The sequence below is a fragment of the Rutilus rutilus genome (genome assembly GCF_951802725.1).
Source record: "Rutilus rutilus genome assembly, chromosome: 3".
Taxonomy (NCBI): domain Eukaryota; kingdom Metazoa; phylum Chordata; class Actinopteri; order Cypriniformes; family Leuciscidae; genus Rutilus; species Rutilus rutilus.
The window spans coordinates 15,443,268-15,466,070 of NC_140211.1; the positions used below are offsets into that span (position 1 = coordinate 15,443,268).

Below are 22,803 nucleotides of genomic sequence, written 5' to 3' on the forward strand. Positions count from 1 at the left end.
GTTTTTCATTTTTATTCCTTTAGTATTTCAAAACAGACTCTTCACGCCTGTGAAATATGTTCACGAAACGAGCCGGTGGAAAGGAGTTGGAATGTAAACTGAAGGGGCTTCGCCTGCTGAAATGACAATTCGACATGATAAATATAATATGTGAAGGGAGGGTCGAGAGGAAGGACCCTGCTGCTCTGGTATGTGTGTGTGTGTGTGTGTGTCTAGCCCAGAAAACAGCCTCTCTTCACACAAGCTGACTGCTTTTTCTTTCATTGTCTGAGGGCTTCACTTTTTTGGTTAAAATTTACCATAAAGAATCCCAAATACCACTGGGATAAAACCCTATAGCCAAAAATTAGCATGAACCAGTATCTGAGACACTTTGTTCAAAAGTTTAGGATCGATCGTTTTAAAAGTATTTAAAAGAAGTCTCTTCTGCTCACCAAGACTGCATTTATTTGATCAAAAATAGTAAAAAAAAAAAAAAAAAAAAGTAATATTGTTACAATTTAGAATAACTTTTTTTTAGAATTTTAATATATTTTAAAGTCACCATGAAATCAAATTGACAAATCTTATTTTATGGAATATTGCAGTATTTAGTATAAATGATTTATCCATGCACATCATTATTTTTGCTTAAATTCATGTGTCCTGTAATCTTTTATCAAAATAACTTCCCCTCAGTGACATCTCTTCTCTTCTCTGATGATGTGTTTACTGGCGTGAGGGCGGGACAATCTGTCACTCACATGATATCCACCAATAGCAAGCCACAACCATCCAATCAATTCCCAATGAAAAAAATCAAGTCCCGCCTTACATATTTTCTTGTTCCAGAAGGAGTTTAACTTGGATATAACTCTCACAACTTCAATTTCATGCCTTTTTCACTGTGACTTTTGATCAATTTAATTCAGCCTTGATGAATATAAACTATTAATTTCTTCTTTTTTTTTTTTTATATATATATACGGTATATAAATATATAAATAATGTGAATGCCTTTATGTACTCATACTATGGCGCGTCTACCACAAAGCTAAATGTGTGAATCTTATTACCTTTCAACTTCACCGTCTGATCAGCTCCGAGGGTCTCGAGGATTTTGGTCCATGGCCCTCTGGTGACGAGCTTCCCTTTAGAGGTGATCAAAACCACTGACCTGCAAGTGCAAAAAATGAGTTAAATTGAGGAACAAATACAAAATGAGACATTAAAGAACAGTTCTTTGAACAAATACATCCTCTGAACTGGTCCCTGAAATCAAATTTCACTTCTTTTACTTTACCTACAGACAAAACTTGTGAAATCATAGTTTCGTTTTTTCACATTTTTCATTGACCGCCCAAGCTACATTTCAAGGCCGTTCAAGCATGTGCAACATGCAATTTATCTCTCCCTACATGACTGTGTGATCATTTCCAGTTCAGTGCTTTTCTGTGAGAATCCAAACACATCAACAGTGCAGAACTTCACAGCGCCGTGTGCAGCACAAAAGTCTGTGTGATTAACTTGAATTCAACACATTGAAGCTCTACAGGAAGTCAAACATCTCAGATGGCTTCACACTTAGCTGATAATGAGGTGCTTTATATTTATATACAAAATACTTCTTTAAAAACTGAAAGAAACAACTGTTTTTGATTCATTTACACAAGTAGGCTAACGCTGGTTTTAATGACACAGCATAGTCATTTAAAAAAGCATGTGCAAATTTCATCGCATGTGCATTTTGATTTTGAATGCACGTAAAATATTCATGCATTTGTTTTTCTGTTAGTCTTACTCGTCTTTGAGGTTGTTGATGTAGTTTTGTAGCTGAGCTGGAATTCCCATCAGTATGGAGTTCCTAAAGCCTTTAGACTCCAGGATTTTACCGCTGTGGCCGTCGATCACAGTCACATGCACTCCGTCTTCTGATTGGTAGATCTTCTTGCCATTCACCTACAGAAACAATAACTTTATTTTCATTTGTTTTGAACTTTTTCCTTTATCATTTTGTCCAGTCTGTCTCATAAGTTTCTATTTCTATTTTCTTTTTTGCTGTATTGACAAAAACACAATATATGGAAATAACAGCTAGCATATTTATTCTCGTTATATTTTTAGATTTGAGTTGAAATTAACTTATTATAAACACCAATGGACAAATAAGGCAAGTTGTGTCTACAGGGTTTAGGCAGGCTAACCAGTAAATAAAAACTGATTTTAAAGGTTTGACTCAGTTCTTCGTAAAACTCAAAGCTTGATAAAGTAAAGACACATTATTAAGAGTCTGTACCTCTGAATAGGCGAAGTACTCTTTGATGTGGAAGAAGCGTGTGAAATATGACTCTAGTTTGACTTCAAGGAAGTGCTCCGTTGCACTAGGCTATAAAGAAAACAGGGAAATGTGATTACAATAATTCTATATTTTATGATAATACTTTCTTGCTTGATATTTGTACTTAAAACATGCATAAGAATTCCTGAACATACGATAAACTTGAACTGCCATTATGAATATACTGTGTTCTGTTCAGCTCAGAATATCAGATGTTCTAATTTTCTGCTTGCAAAATGTAACATAATGGCACTTCAACTCCAACAGTGCCGAAAGGTGAAATGATGTCATACAAACAAACTGCTATTTGATGTATATATATATATATATATATATATATATATATATGTATATATATATATATATATATATATATACATATATATATATTTGCTAAAATGTATGTTTTTCATAGCAAATAACAGAAAATAATTATATATATATATATATATATATATATATATATATATATATATATATATATATATATATACATATATATATATATAATTTTATTGATAGCAAATTGACAGAATTATATATATATATATAGCTATATGTAATTTGCTATTAATAAAATTATACATCTAAAACTATATATATCTATAATATATAGAAATTATTAAAACATAAATTATATTTTTATATATATTGTGTACACCTCTTTCATTTCTTTCTTTATTCTTTCCTTTATTAGTTATATCTGAATATGTATTTTACCCATATTTCTATCTATATCTCTAGATAGATAGAAGATTTTGCGTTTCCCTGAGAAACTTTGCGAGCAAATGCGAAAGCAATGGAATTTTTTTCCCTCACATCTCATATTATTCCGTCACCATGTCCCTTTAGGGGCTGCGTAATATGGTTATGTAAATAAAATGCATCATTTGATAATAAAACCTGTTCAGGAAATGTTTGCTGACATAAGTGAACAAAACACATAAAATGATCCTGCTGATAACCGCAGAACAAATGCTATAGCACCGTATAGTATCATTCATCCTGCATCGTTTGATTGCCATGAGACAACTAAACACCTGCAAAACTAAAAGCTATTTTGTTTCTTTATACATCATCTTCAGAGCATCGAGCAAGTTGGAGAAACCCAGCAGGCATTACGCTAGACTTCAAACACAGAGGCTTTCAAAAGTCAAAACCGTCTCCTCACCAGTCTTGAGCGAGGCAGTTTTTTGGGCATAGGCACATCTACGACGGGCATCTCTGCGTATTTGGGGTAGGCTTCAGCCATGCAGTCACTGGGGCCGCTGCCGGGGGGAATCTCCGCTTTGATCTTCACTCTTTCACAACCCTTCACCGAGCAGAACGCAAAATCTTCCTTCTCATTGTGCGCTTTGATTTTAAGGAAGAGAAGCCTGCAGGGATGACGGCAGACAAACACCAGAGATCAGCACACCAACAGGAATGACAGTGTCATGAGTTTGGAAGCTGAGACACTTTTAAAATGACATCAAAACTTATAATAATAATTGACAAAACTGTAGCGTTTAGCATCCAGCCTCCTGGGTAATTTCAGAGCAGTTCCGATTGAGTGATATTAATCATTCCTACAATTTAATTATGCTTCATTAGCAAAGGAAGACTGACATCGCTAAACTGAGAACAGCTATATTTTCATCCTCTATCATAACACAGATGTCTTATAATTACTACTACTTTGTTCAGTATGATTTTCTATTAGAGCTGTCAATAGAAAAACGCACACATTTAATTTAATATGTTATACGTCCATTTTTTTAAAACACCATTAACATATTTATTCACTTTGACATTATAATGAATTCATTCTGTTCTGTGATTTTTTAAAAACGGATTGAAACATTAAGAGTTGTTTGGAAGTGATCAGTTCTAAGTCTTCTAACATTCAAAAATCTTAACTCTTATTTCACCGTGGTGAAAACCAAGCTTTTAATGTTGTTTATATGTCTATGTGGTGTTTTTAATATGCTTTAAGACAAACCATGTGCAAATTCATAAGTCAGCACCATTGCTGAGTATATTCTCCTTAAAACTGCAGTGAACCAAAGACAGTCTCAAAAACGCAGTTTGAAATCGCTGGTGTTTCTCACACTATTGACTAGTGCATATATATATATAAAATGAAATAAATAAATTAAAGTTATAATATTATTTAAATTAATAATAATGTAAATATTAATATAAATAATGATCTATTAAACTGATAAGCTTGGAGCTGCTGGGAGTTCAAAACTATATATTAATATTAAATTAAATTGATTATTTTTAGTTATTTGTATACTGATTTAATAAATTAGTATAGCATTTAGTAACCTAGCAGCACTGAATCTGAGTCGTGTCATTTTGCTGATCCTGCTCCCTTACTTCTCTGCATCATTTCTTGTCTTCTCTCAACTATTCTGTTCATTAAAATAGCCAAAAAGGCTATTTCTATTATGACATCTATTTGCATTCCCTAGCACCAGACCTGAAGTTGCATACAGGAGCAGATAGTGTCATACAGGGACTATATAAACCCAGTATGTGGAGACTGAGAGCACATCTGCTCTTACCCAGTGTCCTCCTCCCAGAAGTAATATCCTCTTGTCTGGTGAGAGTCGCCCATCTTTTCTCTCACAGTGGTCCTCATGAACACCCCAGTCTTCCTCGTCTCTTTGGTGAGGCGGTTGTGGATGTCGGAGATTATGGTGAAAACTGTGCCTTTTGGATAGCAGATGCCCATATTTATCCAGTCATTTCTGTAAAAGAAGCAACAATACTGGTGAAAATGAATCAAGCACGGTAACTGTAGTTTGACAGATATGTGGTAGTGTATTTTAGTATTTTCATCAATCACTAGGGGGCACCATAGTCCTGGTTCCAAGGGTCTGGTTTCATTGGAGAGCAAGATGATGTGCATTTCATTTAGTGAATATGTGACCCTGGACCACAAAACCAGTCACATGGGTCATTTTTTTGAACTTGAGATTTATACATCATCTGAAATCTGAATAAATAAGCTTCCCAGTGATGTATGGTGGATATGTATAGGATAATATTTGGCAGAGATACAGCTATTTGAAAATCTGGAATCTGAGGGTGCAAAACAAATCAAAACATTGAGAAAATCTCCTTTATAGTTGTACATTTCTGTTCGCGATTGTGCTGCATTCACTCACAAAAATAAATGGTTTATATTTACGGTAGGAAATTGACTAAATATCTTCATGGAACATTATCTTTACTTAATATCCTAATGATTTTTTGCATTACAGAATAAAAATCGATAATTTTAACCCATACATTGTATTGTTGGCTATTGCCACAAATATACCCGTGGGACTTGTGACTGGTTTTGTGATCCAGGGTCACATATAATTTATAATCACTGTTACGAATGTTGCTATTTTAATCTATAAATGTGAATAACATAAATGTGTTCAGATCTCTCTCTTTAATGAATTTTTTTAAAACTTCGTACTTTATTCTGATCTGTTCATGAGGTACTGGATGTGAGTGCATCACTTATTTAAAAAGTTGAATTATTAATGTAAATATCATCAAAAAAGAATGCATGCAGCTCTTAATTGTTCCTCAAGTAAAAATTGCTTGATGCTCTCACAAGTAATTTCAAGACAAATAGACGAAAAGCAGAACAAAGAAACTAATTACAATCAAGATATAAATGATGATACAAAGAGACAAATTAAGTAAACAGTGCTTGAAATATTCAAGTAAACATTAAAAATGAGACTAATACTGAAGGAATCACATCCACCATCAATTATTTTGATTACTGTCAAAGACTTATAATATGATACATTAATAGTGATGCTGTTGGAGTTTGACTGACAGTAAATAATTAAAATCAGCTGTCCAGTTTCTTTTTTTCTATTGGCCTAAATTTGTGTTCCTGTTTGATTCTAGAGGGCTTTTTTACAGCTATTAAAGTTATCCGAAGAGCAGTGAGTGATTTCCTCGGTTTCTTGTTAATATTGTGGTTTAATTATAATTTTTGACACAGATACTAGTCTATTAGGCTGCATTTACACATGAAGGACTAAAGAACCAGATGACAAAAAAATTGGCTGGCATCCTAAGCACTCCACCCATCTGCAATTGGTTGGGCAAAGAGAATGTCCAGCCCCCAAACCCACTCCATTGGTTGAGCAAATGTTGCTGTTGGTCTGGTCGGAATGTTGTGAACTAGATTTCTTATAGTTGTCTCTGCATATAGGGTTGCTATAAGAAGCACACATACTCTGTTTTTTGGGGACTTTCCATAGACATAATGATTTTTATACTGTACAAACTGTATATTCTATCCCCTTACACTAACACTACTGAAGGGGGTGGATTCTGGAATGCACTGCTGCTTCAATATATATGTAATAAGTGATTATAATCAAGGTAAAAATAAATATTTTGTTGAAATAAGTTGAATGACTTCTCTGGAGATTTTATTTACTTTGTTATAGAAGTTACCAGTGTGATTACTGAAATGTTCTTTTCATGTATTCTTTAATGTCTGTATCTTTCAAACATTTGGTCCTTGGGTCCTAAACTGTTACCCCCTAACACTACCCATCACAGAAAACTTTCTCCATTTTTTCATTTTCCAAAAACATCACTTAGTATGATTTATAAGCTGTTTTCCTCATGAGGACCGTTATATATATTATATATATATATATATATATATTTTTTTTTTTTTACAGAACAGTAAAACAATAAAACTGATGTTTATGGCCGTCTTAATTTCTTCGCTTTCAAATCGCTTATATTTAGATGGAAAACTGCTGGGGGACCGTACATTTTAATTGTGAAAGATTATACATTTACTGTGAATTTTGTCAACAAAAAGGCTTGAACCTGAGTGAAAACTATCAAGACTATTGCATAGTTGATGGAGTTGATCAGTCACTGACCTCTTGAAGTTAATGAGCCAACGGTGACCTCAGCAGGAGCCGCTTGGTCCCAGTGCATGGTGTATCCTTTTCCCAGTGTGACCACGGGCTGAAACTGCTGGTAATGGTTCCTCTTTCCCAGAGCACCAACCAGCTCCAGAGGTTTGTCCGGATACTCATCCTTCACCATCTTCATGTTAAGGTTGGCTGGGTTTCGGGTCTGGACGTAAATCTGGAGGGGGGGCAGAATATTTTGCACGGTACTTGAAAAAGCGCTTGAGTGTTTGACAGATTTGACAGACTGATTGCCTTTCTCTCTGAAAGCGAATTTCAAAGAAGGCTAAATAACAAGGTGTCTGGTTTTTGTCGTTTATTGGAATGTACCAAACAAACAAGGTGCTGCTCGGGAAACATTGCTGTTTGCGTGTAGATGCTTGTGTACCGACTGCCCGAATGAAGGCTGTTGACACTAAACATGGGACTGTTTTGGGAGTAACGGGAGGGTGTGGATGGCTCTGGGTTGGACTCACCTGGGCATAGTGCCCGCTGCAGATGGCAGCTCTCCAGTCGGGGATGTCAATGCAGTCGGGGTGTCTCAGGAGCCAGTTGTCCTCTTTGACTAGGAAAGCGCCTGGGTATTCGCTAACCGAACCATCGATGTCATGGAAAATGGTTGTCTTGTCGCCATCCATCTCCATCTTGTTAAACCAGGGACCCGGTTCACCAAAGAATACACGTGAGGTGATCTAGAGCCACAATCGGAGACAAGGGAAATTAGGATACTATTTATAACTGTCTTTATTTCCAAAATTATTATTTTTTATTAAGCCATGATCCTTCAGAAATCATTCTAATATGCGGATTTGCTGCACAAGAATCATTTCTTACAATTATCAATATGTATATTTCTTACTTTGTATATGTATGTATATTACATACTTTTTTTTTAGGATTCTTTGATGAATAGAAAGTTAAAAATAACAGCATTTATTTGAAACAGAAATCTTTTGTAACATTATAAATGTCCTTACAATCAATTTAATGCATCCTTGCTAAATAAAAGTATCAATTTATTTAAAAAAAAAATCTTACTGACCCCCATATTTTGGTATTGTATAGTAGATAACCTAAACCTTGTATATTAAACAACCACATGGTAATGCTTATTTCTGCATATTCTGGTTAATTAAACACCACAAAACATCAACAAAAAGTTAAATAATATTATCTATTAATATTTATGACTCTAAATACTGATCGGATGTGCCATGTTCAATGCCGTTACTAAATATTTATACTCACATCAGTGGCTGCACAACTGTTAAATTCTTTATTACTGTTGCAACCTGCAACTTACTGTTACATTTTGGTTAGTTCTTTTATGCCTTGCCTTGTTTGGCTTTTTTTCTTTTCTTCCATGTTTCTAAGTCGTTTTCACAAATATATACGCAAATATATCATCATAAACAATGATCGACATTTCTACAGTCGTACAGTATGTACCGCCACACAATCCTAATCAGATCTGTGCTTTAGACCTTGCAGCATAAATGAAGACAATGAAGCCTCATATCTAAATATTGGAAGTGACATGGGGGGGGGGGGGGGGGAGAGGTGATTATAACCAGAGGAAGGACAACCTCTGTCAGCTAGAAGACACTCAGAAATGTTATAATCCTCTTTGACATCCTCCACAAAATCAATCAGAGTTCCAGAAATAGCTCAGAGACGGTGTCCTCGTCCACTTTTATTAAGCAGCACAAAGAGCGCTGACATATATTTTGTCACAAAGGTCCAGAGATCTGGATGATACCCGACATCGCTTACCGGCACATCGTCGAAGGTGATGTCAGTGACGTTGTTGTTCGGGCAGCTCTGCCAGGAGTTGTTCAGGCGGAAACCAAAAGCGCTTGTGTGGCGTCCGTCAAGAGCTATGAATTTGCGGAAAGTGCAGTTCTGGACGTTGATCGGCCCGTCGTAGATTTGCATTCCACGAATAGGGAAGTCCCTGCAGGGCAGAGGGGCAATGACATCGCTGAACTGGTTTGCACTCATCAAATAGCACCCATGATGGGACATTTGGTCAATGTAATGCAATGGACAGAGAAAAACATTTACAAAATCAACCGTAAAATTATATTTTCTGAGAAACTAGTTGCACTAAATAGAATAACAATACAATCTTATTTTTGCCTTGTCTTGAGAAAAACCTTGAGATAACTTGATTGAGAATGTTATTTATTACTATTATTATTATTAACAAGACGGAAAAAACTAATGCATTACTTGGAAACAGTCATAAGGAATAAAGCGGACTGCTTTTCCTCTTACTTCTTTCTTCCTCATTTTGAACAGCTACAACTTTCTGTCCGAGTGGTAGAAACTCACCAAATACTGCATGCATGAAGGGTCTGAGGTTAATTGCATTTTATGTAATTTTGGGATGTATGGTTGCCTGGCAACTAGCAGTTACATTTTGAACATTCTAAACGCCCGCCCAGCTGACCTACAGACTTAAAAATGTGCGGTACCCTTCTCGTGGGTCTAAAATCTAAAGTTTTTATTATTATTTTTATTCCGTAGCGATTTTCAATATGCCATCTTTGGACAGCCTGAGTAAGTTTGCAAAATTGAATAGATGCCTTTTTTTTTGCAATTGCAATTGCAATTTTGTGACTTTACTGGTTCAGAAATTCAATCTTGTTTGAAAACAGTCATTGTTTTTGTAATTCAGTTTGATGCCACTAGTGGTGCAGAAATTGCACACTTTACCTTTAAAATGTGGATCCTTTTTACAAACGGCTCTTCTTTAAAAAACAAAAAAACGAATTCAAATGGCAATGATGGTTGAAGTGTCCAATTAAAGTTCTTTCTAAAAGAAGAATGCTCTTTTAGAAGTTTGAAGAACGCACCTGACACTTGGACAGTTTTCAAAGGGAGAGATAGAGATGGAGAGAGAGTTTGGCTCTCGTGGATGCAAGAAAGATGGGATTTGTCAGTGATAAATGTGTTTTATCATTCACTTTTTGAACACATCTATGCAAATCCAGCATTCTCTAAGGGAGCAGCGGACAAGGAATATAAAGTGACGTGTTGAGCTGCAGTATTACATATGAAAGTCAAGCACATGAAATTCTCAAGCCCTGTCAGGTATAAAGAGTCTAGTGATAAATTGCTCTGAGATGTCAGAGAAAACAAAGTAAAACCTGGAACTTTGGATTGATTTTCCCCCAATTGTAAACACAGAACTCACTAAGCATATTTCATCTTTACAGTTTCCTATACCGGCTGGATTCCACTAATTGTGGCTTGCAGCTATATTTGTTTACTATTTCTATTTGGTTTACTGCAAGTGGGGCAGAAACTACACATAAAATCAAACTTTCTTAATACATATTCATCACCATCTTTCAAAGAAAAACAGTGCAAACTATTCCTTTTCGATTGACGTTATGATGTTGTCTTATATTTCAACCCATGCCGTTCCCCTATGGAGCGTCCAATCAATTCCTGATTAATAAAATCAAGCCTACATTTATTTTTACTTTAAATATATTGCATATAAATGTCATATAACAGAAGTAAATTAATTGCAAAGATAGAATCTTTTTTTTTTTTATGTGACTATAGATGTTTTAAAAACAATTATTGCAGTTTACCAAGCCTACAAATAGCTGCGATATCTCAAAACACCTAATATCTGACAACTAATGGGCACATTTTCCACAAAAATGGCTTACAGCACTTTACAGACATTTCTGGGAAAAATGTGGGCATTAATAGGTCAAAGTCAAAACCAAGGTCACAGACATTGTTCTCTTTGAAAGGCCACAAAATTGAACAAATGCTTCTCTGGAAACCTTGGTGCACACTTCCGCACCATTCACAACACTTTAAAACAGTGTTTTGTTGTGCAATAGCAAGATAAAGGAAAAAAAACGATGTTCACAGCACTCACGTTCCTCTCGGTAGAGACCTGCCGAGATGATCAGGGCCGCCCGGTCCCCAGGATTGATCATTCAGGTCGTGCATCCCTCTGTTCCCACTCTCTCCCACAAACAAAGAGTTCTTCACCTCTTGACGGGAGCCGTCGTCATCCGGGAATGTTCCGCCACTATGCAAGCAAAGAAGCACAAAGTCAGAAAAATGCAGTGCGATTCCTCACCTTTTGAGAATAAACATCACATCTTTGCTGCGTTCTCACCAATAAATTACTTTTACATTCCCACAAAAACCTCCTTTACTGCATCTTAAGAAGCCGCCCATATAAGGCATTTTCCAATTACAGGCACTATGCCCTGCGCTATAATAAATTCAGCAAATATGAACATTTCATTTTTAGACTGCTGAAATGTGTGCAAAGAAAATAATAGAATAAAGGAAAAATGGTGATTAGTGGGTTTACCTGGCGAGAGTCAGGCCGATTCCATTATCAGCGAACCTGTGTGCAATTAAGATGAAGGGATATGTCAGTGCTGACCACATGCCATGCACACTGCAATAACACTCATCAGATTCTAGAGCGCACACAATCACAACTGACTCGCTCACATGATTGAAGTCATAAGTCTGTGTCAGAGACGCTAAACAGAAGTAGAGTTTATTTGCCTCATCTAAAGCTATTTTACTGCAGCTATGTTGACACAAGCGTATATATATATTTTATTTTCAAAATGTAGTGCATTTAAATAATACATTTTTTAATGAAGTCCTTGTCCCATCTAGATAAAATAAAATAAAATAAAATAAAATAAAATAAAATAAAATAAAATAAAATAAAATAAAATAAAATAAAATAAAATAAAATAAAATAAAATAGGCTGCTAAAAAGATAGGCAAATGGCATAAAAAAAAAATTAAAATTAAAATTAAAAATAAAAATAAAAATAAAAATAAATAAAAATATACAAATAAATATAAATATAAATAAATAAAATAAATAAAATAAATAAAATAAATAAAATAAATAAAATAAATAAAATAAAATAAAATAAAATAAAATAAAATAAAATAAAATAAAATAAAATAAAATAAAATAAAATAAAATAAAATAAAATAAAATAATAGACAGAAGATGGCCACAGTGGCATAACTACCAGTGGGAAATTTAGGATTTTCTAACTTGAGGGCATGCCAATTCAAGAATCAAAATGCTTACTGGCAATCATCCAGCCAAACGTCTCCTCCTCTCAGCCATGCACCATGGTCCTGGTTCTTGTAGGCCACAAAATGGTGGACTAGAGCAGGAACTCTTGGTTTAAAGGGGTCTGCATCCTGGTGTGGGCCGTACCTGCCAAAGAAGGGACACTGGTCCATGCTGGATCTGATGTCTTGTGTTGTTAGCTGATGTGCTGGACAGCATGGTGTTTATGGTTGCTAAAGTTATAGCGCACCAGTCATATGTACCATTTCTATAAATCTTTTGTGGGTTTTCAGACCTTGACAGCCTTAGTTTAATTTTTCATTTTTATTGTTTGAAAAAAGTAGCCATGAGGTGGGTGAGTATATGACAAAAAAAAAATTATTCCTTTAAAACACCAACGCAGAAGCACCCAAACCCAAAGCTTCAGCAGGAGTGGGAAATTGTAAATGCTAACCTAGCTCCTACGAGGGAGAGGTAGGGTCTCTTGTCCTTCGCATTAGCCTCGGTCGTCTTCACTCCATTGTCGAGGATCATCCCCGCCTACCAAGACACATAAACAGCAAAACATGAAAAACAAGACCTCCTTCATCAGTGCTTTATATAAACCTAACAGATTTGTTGACATCCTGCAGAGTAACATATACCCCAACTCAAATTATACAACCTTTTGCTCACTCTAATAGGATTACCATGCAGATTTTATGAGCACATGTTAATTAAGAGACTATATGCAATATTTGTACTTTTACAAATTAATTTATCACACTAATGAAGGCAAATACGTGAAGAAAATACACAATCCAATACACACACTTTCCCTTGCACACTATCAACATTGATAATAATCAGCATATTAGAATGATTTCTGAAGGATCATGATGTGACACTGAAGACTGGAGTAATGATGCTGATAATTGAGCTTTGCATCACAGGAGTAGATTACATTTGAAAATATATTCCAATTGAAACCTGATTTTAAATTGTAATAATAGTTCACAATATTACCGTTTTTACCGTATTTCTAATCAAATAAATGCAGCCTTGGTGAGCAGAAGAGACTTTTTTTTTTTTTAAATGTAAGTCAATATTTCTAAACAATTTTTTTTTTAAAAACCAGCTTATAAGCAAACACATTTTTTTTTTTCTCACTGTAAAACCTTGCCGTCATAAAGATAAGTTTCCCTGTGCACCGCCATACATTCACTCAGACTGAGGATGGTACTGTGTTTCAGCTCAAGACACCAAGATTCCCGAACCCTTAAATCATGTTTTATTAAACGGCTAAGTAGCTAGCGGCTCAAAATGAATTATATTTCAATTACGGTGGCCGCACTGAGAATGATGCCATAGATTACCGCAGGAGCGTGAGAGAAAGCGTTCGTCCGCTTCCTTTTTTGGAACAACAAGATCATCAATCTCAGGCATCGGCCTTTTAGTGGTGTATACAGCGGCGCTAGCGGCACCTATATCTCTGGTGCCGTGGCCCACTTTCACTCATGCACCTACAACACATGCACACACACACACTCACCCTGTAATTGGAGTGAGCTCTGTTATTAATGAACAGCCCCATGGGTGTATGTTCGGACTTGCCGGGGGAATACATGCCCTCTGATGGACCGGTGGGGACGTGGTGGAAAATGAACCAGAATCCTGTTTCCTGCAAGGCCACACACACACACACACACACACATAAGACAGTGCTAATGGTTGCCCTAATGACACAAAACACATAGAGAATGAGCACACAGCGGTATATAAAAAACATCCACAGCTAACCAACACATGCTGCTGTATGATCCATCACAAATTAGCATGGTAGGTGGAAAGGCCCCATTAATCAGAGGCATCGCCGTGGTAACGAGACTAACCTCGGATCCGGCCGCAGCACAGTTGATGAGATTGTTATTGGGGTTAGCCATCCAGAAGGTGGAGGTGGCGCTGAGAAAGAGAGCGAGAAAGACACTGATTAGATCTTATTGCTGCCTACTTCTGCAGTCACAAATATAAACAAACACGGCTGACATTTACCACATGTCCATTCTTAACCTCATCTCAAACAGATTATTACTGGCTCTACAGTAACTAATGTGAAAAAAGAGAGAATCTGTCCATCCGTCCGTCCATCCATCCATCCATCTATCTATCTTCTGTCTGTCCATCTGTCTGTCATCTGTCTATCTGTGAGGGATGTCTTTCTGCAATATTTCAATACGTGTCTTAATCACGTCTGACTAAAGTGATAATATCCCAGCATCTATGGCAGTCTCTTCTATAATTTAAGAGCTGTGAAGCTTTAACCTCCCTATTGACTGAATTTCAATCTAAAAGGTGCAATGTTCATGCAATATATATGAGAGTAATTAGCAATTTAACGCAATTTAATGCCCCAATGCTTTGGAAGCCTGTTAGTTTCACATGCTACATGGAACTGGTCTAAATTCTAAATTCTACACAGACAAGGTGTTTGTATGAAGATAAAAAATAAATAAAAAAATTGTGTCGCATTGATACAATCTTTAAGATGTGCAACTACAGATCGTCAAAAATGAAGGATTCAATTTCATAAGTATTCACCACACCCTAATATCTTAACCACACTTCAAAGCAATTCCCAGCTTTCACAGCTCTTCGGTTCAGATTAAACATATTTACTGTCAACACCCAACCCCCGTTTTCACAACCCAGAAAGTTTCGCTGCCAGAGTTTAGCAGGGTTTCTTAATGTGGTAATGTTGTTATTTTAATTAGCAAAGATTATCAGAGGTTCGAAGAATGCGAGTGCATCTAAGGATAAAAATCATTAAACAATAATGAGTGCGGGCGGAAACTATCATCAGTGCGACCGCATGTTGTGTTGTTGCTTTCTTAAGAGGAAGCCTTGATTAAAGAATACCACCAGCGAGTGTGAGAAAACAACTAAAAAAAGGGTTTGTTAGAGGAATGAGTCAACAGAATGTAGCTAGAATAATGATCATGGCTACAATATCTTATCAATATCAAAAATTAGAGCTGCACGATTTGCTTAGACAGCCATACAGTATTGCGATTACTTTGACAAATATTGGAAATGCAAATTGAACAGTAATATGATAAACAATTAACATTTCATGCTGCATCTATTTATATATAGTGTATACACATACATATTCTTGATCATTTCTTTTGATTTAGGGTGCGATTTGTTTGATGCTCTTAGTTTCTTGAGATACTTGATCTACACCATCCTCTCCATTATCTCTCAGGTCAGTGTGATTTATACCTGCAGTCCTGCCGTGGTTTGGCCACGTATCCAGGATAAGCTCCGTTGGTTATGTCACGGCACATCTTGCTGTCTCTGTCGGAGGGTAGCAGTGTGCTGGCCTTCACCAGAAGACCCAGACAATGATCGAACGTATTCCTTTCCTCCGGTCCGTCCTCAGTGAAGAAACAATGTCCTAAAGCATCATAGCCGACAACATCTTTCACCTACCGGGAAATTAAGAACATCAGAAGACAGGAGATGAGGCTTTTAGCAATGGTTAACATTGGGTAGGAAACCAAAATCATAGCTACTACATGAATAAGGAGAAGTTCACATAAAGAAGTGTGAAAACAAGTAAAAGAATACCCATATGAATTATCACTTACTCTTAATATGAACCAGAATCAAAAACAGAAGTAGAGAGTCTTCTTTTTTTTGTTGCATTTTTAACCTTGGCAGTATAAATGTCCATACCTACTACATCTATCTATCTATCTATCTATCTATCTATCTATCTATCTATCTATCTATCTATCTATCTATCTATCTATCTATCTATCTATCTATCTATCTATCTATCTATCTATCTATCTATCTATCTATCCATCCATCCATCCATCTATCCATCCATCCATCCATCCATCCATCCAATATTTGATATGTGACATGACTAAAGTGGTAATATTACAGGATCTATGGTAGTCTTTTCCTCTATAATTTAATGTTCATGCAATACAGTATACCGTATCTGATATTATTGTATACACATTTTGACAACTTTAAGCTTGGCAATATAAATCCACTTTCCTTGTGTGGACAACTTATTTTTGGACGACCATCCAACAATGACGAATATTTCATTTCAAAGAAAAATATTAGTTTGAAACCACATGACGAGGGTGAGTAAATGATGATACAATTATCATATTTTCCACTCCTTTATGTAATTCTCTTGGTAATCAACAACTGAACATGAAAACCACTAAAAGATGTTTCCCTACAAGATGTCAGCTATCTTCTATTTTCAAAGTCCTGCTGTGAATGCACATTTGAAACAGCATCAGGTTAAGCTGAAATGCTGCACCTTTTGCCACCACATACAACCCTGATGGAAACATCATCCACCCAGTGTGAGTTGGCAAACAAACATGATTTTTGGGACTGAAAGCAATTCCATTAATCCTTTCAAAGAAATAGGTGAATTGTAAACTACCTCAGTGTGTGGTACAACTACCGCTGTGCAAAATAACATTTAGCCTTGTTAAACGCATTAGAAGCAACCCTTGTCAAAGAGTTATTCCCGTCAGAGCTCTAAAGTTGCGATGCCAACCCACCCGACCCCTGCTGGCTCCAAAATAAAATCGCAGCTCGCTTTCACGAACAAATAATGTGGCTTCATTGTACCGTTACCTTTCACCTCGTCTCCTGTGAAGAAAATAAAGCAGCTTATAGCGGCAGTCCCGTTTCTTTGACAAGTGTTTGAACAGAAGCTCTATGCTTTTTAGAAAAGCCAAGGGCAGACTGCTACACATTAAATTGCAGATTCATATTCCTGTTTTGTTGAGCTCTGACAATCCATATTTTTTATTTAACTTGTTAAGAGACAAATGAAGCCAAGCACCCTTTTCAGCTCTATGTTTCTCCCCATGATATAAACAAAACTAGAAAATATGCCAGAGGGCATCAATATCTGCAAACCAACTAGATATCAAGTGTGAAACAGAAAGCCTAGTTTGTTAATTAGGTAAGTGTCAGCTGAGGTGCCTCTCTATTAGCATCCTAGGTTAACCCTAACATTGAGCAATATTAGTAGAGACTACTTCATTTATAAATCCTCACTATATTTTGCATTTGTTAAGTTTATGTCTAAAACAAATGTCTTATTGTCTTGTTTTGTGTTTTGTGTCCTTTTTAAAAAAGTGCCCTGTTTTAAGTATGTTTAGATATTCATAAAAAAATTTAATGTTACATTTTGCTTCTCAAGTAAATATTGTCTCAAGGATTTTTAGGTATTTATAGAAAATAAAAATGTAGTGAAAATTTGCAACCCCTTGAGGTGATGAAAAGAAAATCACCAATAATAAAAAAATATATATATATTATAAAAAAAATTTTTTTTTATTTGTTTACTTGCACGTCACATGACCATTAACTATATCAGAGAACCATGAACATGCAAATATGAAATAGTAACGTAAAATCTCAGGGGTATTTGACAAAAAAGTTTGTGAATCCCTGAACAAACATAAGTATTAGTTCTTCATCTCAATTCCAAATTCATATATCAACCTTGTCAACAGAAAAATAATATTTTTTCGTTTTCAATATTTACAATTTTGAGTAAATAATGTGCATCAGTCAGGGATTAAGCATATTGTAGAGTTTCTTTTTCAGGCTTTCTTCTTTTAACCTGTCTTAAACTGTCCTAATTGCCATCAGTGTGATTTATTTTTCTTACCCCAGTGCCTTAAAGGGGTAAGAAAAACTTAATTCAGGAATAGTTTTTTCTTGTTTTTTTAGATATTTTTACCATTATTACTATTTCAGTGAATTTTGAGTAAATATTAGGTACCCATAGTTCTATCGCAATGTTGTTTGAAAATTGAGGGAACAAATTCCACCGGCTATTGTTCAAGAGAAACAAAAGACTCCATTCTATCAAAATTTATTCTATGAATTTTATAGCAGAGACTCATTATGGATGTCTTCAAGCACACACAACTTCTGGCCTGAAACTCACCAGCAACCCGTTGGAGCCGTGAATGGTGACGCATCGGGAGAAGGAGTGATGAATGGACAGGTCTTTCACATAAGTAGGTGGGTTGTAGCCACCCTTGTCATCCACGTCCCCATTCATATGGAAGTGGACAGGATAGTGACCCATAGACTGCTGCCCCATATGCTTCAACTCCACCCCTGCCACATGCACCGCACGGAAACCTCGCTCCACCTGAAGAAAAAAACACAGAGACAGGAAAATTACACTCCTTTGTGCTATTTCAGATACAAAAATTCTTATTATCACAGAAGCACTGGGATTAAGGTTTATAGTATTTATAGTATATATACACTGATGTTCACAGTAATTAAACATGTTAAATAGTTTAGTTGTCTGTTCAGAATCTTGGGAGAATCGTGATCTCTATCTAAAAAACCCCCCAAAAAACAACGTCATTCTCAATTTATGCAGAATGGTGCAGCTCTACTTTCTGCTATTTTTGACTTTAATGGACAATGATATTAATATACATCTTGGGTGATCTGATTACAAGCGGTCACAGGGTCTATGCAAGTTGTGCTTCTTAATATGGAAATTTGGAATCAGAAACTCGAGAATCTAGATGAAAGAACGTCAAAAGTGAGAAATGTAAAAATCAACACACTTTCAGAATAAGACTGGAGACGTGCATAACAGTATATGTGTGAATAAATGGACGGGCGGGAAGTTAAAGGTGTCATCTAGATTGATTTCCTCTCTTCTCTCGTTCTCGCACTTCTGGCAGAATGTTCGCTTTCAGATTTAATGGCTGCCTTTTTTTTTGTGACCTACATCATATCGTTTCAAGTCAAAGAATGTGAAATATGTTGCACGTCATATCTTTGCGATGCAGAAGAATGCGAGTAAAACTAAGATGATTTGACGTTTCTCAGGGGAAGGTGGCAAACTTTGGCTCCAATTAATGTCTTTCATCCTTTGGACAGCCAAATGTACAGTTTCACCCCGGCCTGATATTTCTCTAAATGTTTCATAAATTAGATTAGTCGCCTGGCAAATATCATGAGAATGTGACAGCATGACTTTGGAAGGCGGTTTTTATGACCTCCCTTGTGGTTGAAGGCCATAAACACAACCCCAAATTGTCCGATCAGATGTTAAGTGTGTTAGTGGGTTCGTTGCTCTAGACAAGCAGGCTAAACATGTTTTCGCATGGGTGTGTGAGTGAAGAGCACTTTAGACTGACATGTTGACCCTGGCTGACCCTTTACAAACACAGATACAGCTTAAGTTCATTTGCTGAACTCATTCTAACACTCACTTATAACAGAAGATCACTTATAGGGGCTTTCGCACCAAACAAACCTTTTCATAGTTCCTAGAGCTATTGGCGGAAGTTCCCCGATTTTGGTGTGTTCGCACTGCAGGAACTAGGAACGATTTTAGGACCAAGCCAAGAATGATTATGTATTTCTGCTTTGCTAGCGACACTGGATATCAACCACATGGCATACGCCTTTTCATATACTGTCTACTTTCTATGTATAACAATATCTAATATTATAACGTATTAGGACTGTTAGACAGATCGTAAACTAATGAACACGGAGAATGCGAGCACTGTGAGCTCAGGCTCTGGCATTCTCAGTGCCGTCAAAATAATAGTCATAACAACAAGCGCGGCTTACGTCACTTCAGAGTTCCTACTGGCGGTGCGAAAGCAACCAGAAAAATGTTCCTATGGGAACCATTCATTTTCGGGGAACCACCCTGGTGGCTAGTTCCTAGAACTACCCAGTGCGAAAGCCACTTATGAGACCTTGGCCACTCTACTGTAAGTTCTCACTGTATGGAAAAGAGATACACCAACATTGTGCTAATCTTCTGGTTGGTTGCTAGTCAGTCGCAAGTGTCGCCTGGCTGGTTATTAGGATGCTGCTAGATGTTTTTAGGGTCACCTTCAAGTATGTCAGAAATAACAAATTTGTTGTGTCGCGTCCAGTGTAGACAGCATCTCTGATTATAATGGGTTCTATTTTCTGTTTTTGCGTTGTGTCGTGCCGTGCCGTTCGCGTCTGGGATAGACACTATGATACAGGTTTAGAATGGCATGAGGTTCAGTATGATAACAGAATTTTTATTTTTAGGGTTACTATTCTTTAAAAAACAGAATTATTTGTACTTGTTTTAATATTGATCCCTTCTAAAATCATTACTGCAAGGTAGCTTGTGTCAAAGGTAGTTTCCCCACAACTTGAAAGACAGGATGGCCTAGTTGTTGCATGTGGAAATTTCTTCTTGTGTGGAGAAACGGGCCAACCTTCTCCATGACAGCGAAGGTGAGGAGGGGAAAGGAACAGTCGGATCTGGGCCAATTACTAGAGAGGTCAGCCGCTTGAGTCACCTCATCACGTACACATGCACACACACACTGATACTGACAGGCCTTTTGCAGGAGACAAAGCCAAAAAAATGTCCATTCTGCTTGTGTGACAGAGTGTTAATGTCTAGCTAGGGGTGCCATCGCTGCAATATTTCACTCTGAGGCTGTTAACATCCATGGTGAGATGAGCTAGTGAATGGAGGCTTTAAAGACAACTGTAGGTGGTACTAAATAAAAAAAAATGCTTGTTTGAACTGACAGGAGGGTCAGATTACCTTGAGATGTCCACCAAACGTATCAAAGGAGAAGAACTTGCAGGCTTCGTTGCCGTAACAGGTTGGCTCCATCTCGCCTCTGATCAAAATGTTGCGAGTCAGCAGTCCGACCTCTGCCCGCATGTCCACACCGTCCACCTCCTCTCCTATGTGAAGGTACGCTGGTTTACCTGGAGGACACACACAAACATACACAATTTTGTCACACTTGGTGTAAATGTCCTTTTACTATAATTAGCTTCAGCTATGTAATCTTGAATAATGTTGTATGTTATTTTTATTGATTTATGATGTCTTTCAATGCATATGGAGTTGTTTTTAATGCTTTTAATGTTTTATGTTTTTTTCTAATTTATTAGTCTATATAGTGTGAAGCAGAATATATAATTCCTAAATTGTATATATACATCGGCATGTACTGGGCATTGTGAGTATACCAAATATATAGGCACTGTTTTTAAATTTCAGCGTGTATGAAACTGCAAAAGGCAAATACTCCAAAATTGTGACAAAACAGAGCTACCCGATAAAAGTAAACATGCACCAGCAAAGGACAAAAGCTGAGCTGGATCAGTCTCACCAGCAATTATTAACACTGTACAAATATGCCGTTTCGGACTTTTTTTTTTTTTCATACAGTGTAAGTAAATGGTAACCAAAATGGTTTGGTTACATTATTCTTCAATATATCTTCTTTTGTGTTTCACAGAAGAAAGTAACCCCAGCAAAATATTCACTTCTGGGCTGGATTTGTCCAGGGTTGAATTTTAGCCCAAGCCTAGCCCTGTGTAAGTTATAGCATTTGGAGCAGAACAACAGTATTTTGTGTATATGTACCAAGACAAATTTCCATACAAAAGTATATTTCATCCCTAAAAATAGTACTAAAAAAACAATCATATTTGGATATTTATCATGGTTACCATCATTTTTTGGATGTACTATGGTAAGACCATGTAAATACCATGGTGCATGAATGTGGTGATCCTTACCACCTGACACCATCACTGTACAGTGGTACCACAAGACTATTTTTTGTAAGAGATGAAACAAACACGTGTCTACGGCTAGAATTTTCCCCAACCCTAGACAGATCTGTCAATCAATCACTGTATGGATTGTGTGTCTTCCTCCTCCTTCACAAAAGTCAGTCTCAAACATAATATAAGAAGTTCTCAGAGTTTCTGGACACTGCAAGTTTCTTTAGTAAGTTGAGATACTTTAGTAACTTGAGATACTTTGGTAGACATACTGAGAAAAAGAGATTAAGAGAGAAACAATACTTGCAGAAATATATGAAAAAAGCTGAGAATGAGAAAGAGCAAGGAAGACAATTCTTGAGTTATCATATATTTTGGAGAAATTTCATGGCTTAAATTGGAGAAGGCGTAGAGGGACAGAGAGAGAGATGTCATTCCACCCTCAGACATTCTTCCAGCCTGACCCAGATACTGGGCTGAAGAGGCTCCAAGACTCAGAGCTCATCTGATAATCACAAACAGGGATGCCCAGCTCTCTCACTTTCCACATCATCTTTCCCGACAGGTCCCGAGAGACTGGGCCATGTTGACAAATTGCTCATCCTAATGGATGAGATGCCTCTCAATGCTCATTTATTCTTTTTTTAAATGACTACAGTCACTATACGAATGGACCTTGAGATGTTTGTCTAACAGATTCTGTCTGGCACAGGAGCAGGACATGGAGGAAGAGACCCGGAGGAAAGAGAAATCACAAATAAAGATCTCTTTAATATCTCAAATGCTTAAGCACAAAGAGATATTTGTCTATGTACCTAAGTGATCTCCAAGTCTTCTGCTTCCAAGATATTCTTGTGTAA

The 22,803-nt window shown here is 36.5% G+C and overlaps 1 protein-coding gene across 1 annotated transcript in view; it reads right to left on the reverse strand.

Moving 5' to 3' along the window:
- cemip (cell migration inducing hyaluronidase 1) overlaps positions 1-22,803 on the reverse strand; it is a 123,113-nt gene that overhangs the window by 2,193 nt on the left and 98,117 nt on the right. The window contains 18 exon segments of the mRNA XM_084405298.1: positions 1,056-1,156; positions 1,781-1,938; positions 2,276-2,365; positions 3,489-3,693; positions 4,870-5,055; positions 7,225-7,246; positions 7,249-7,435; positions 7,734-7,949; positions 9,031-9,211; positions 11,162-11,317; positions 11,609-11,644; positions 12,362-12,493; positions 12,801-12,886; positions 13,878-14,006; positions 14,218-14,287; positions 15,608-15,813; positions 18,330-18,539; positions 20,964-21,133. Of these exon segments, the coding sequence (XP_084261424.1) occupies positions 1,056-1,156; positions 1,781-1,938; positions 2,276-2,365; positions 3,489-3,693; positions 4,870-5,055; positions 7,225-7,246; positions 7,249-7,435; positions 7,734-7,949; positions 9,031-9,211; positions 11,162-11,317; positions 11,609-11,644; positions 12,362-12,493; positions 12,801-12,886; positions 13,878-14,006; positions 14,218-14,287; positions 15,608-15,813; positions 18,330-18,539; positions 20,964-21,133 (2,541 nt within the window).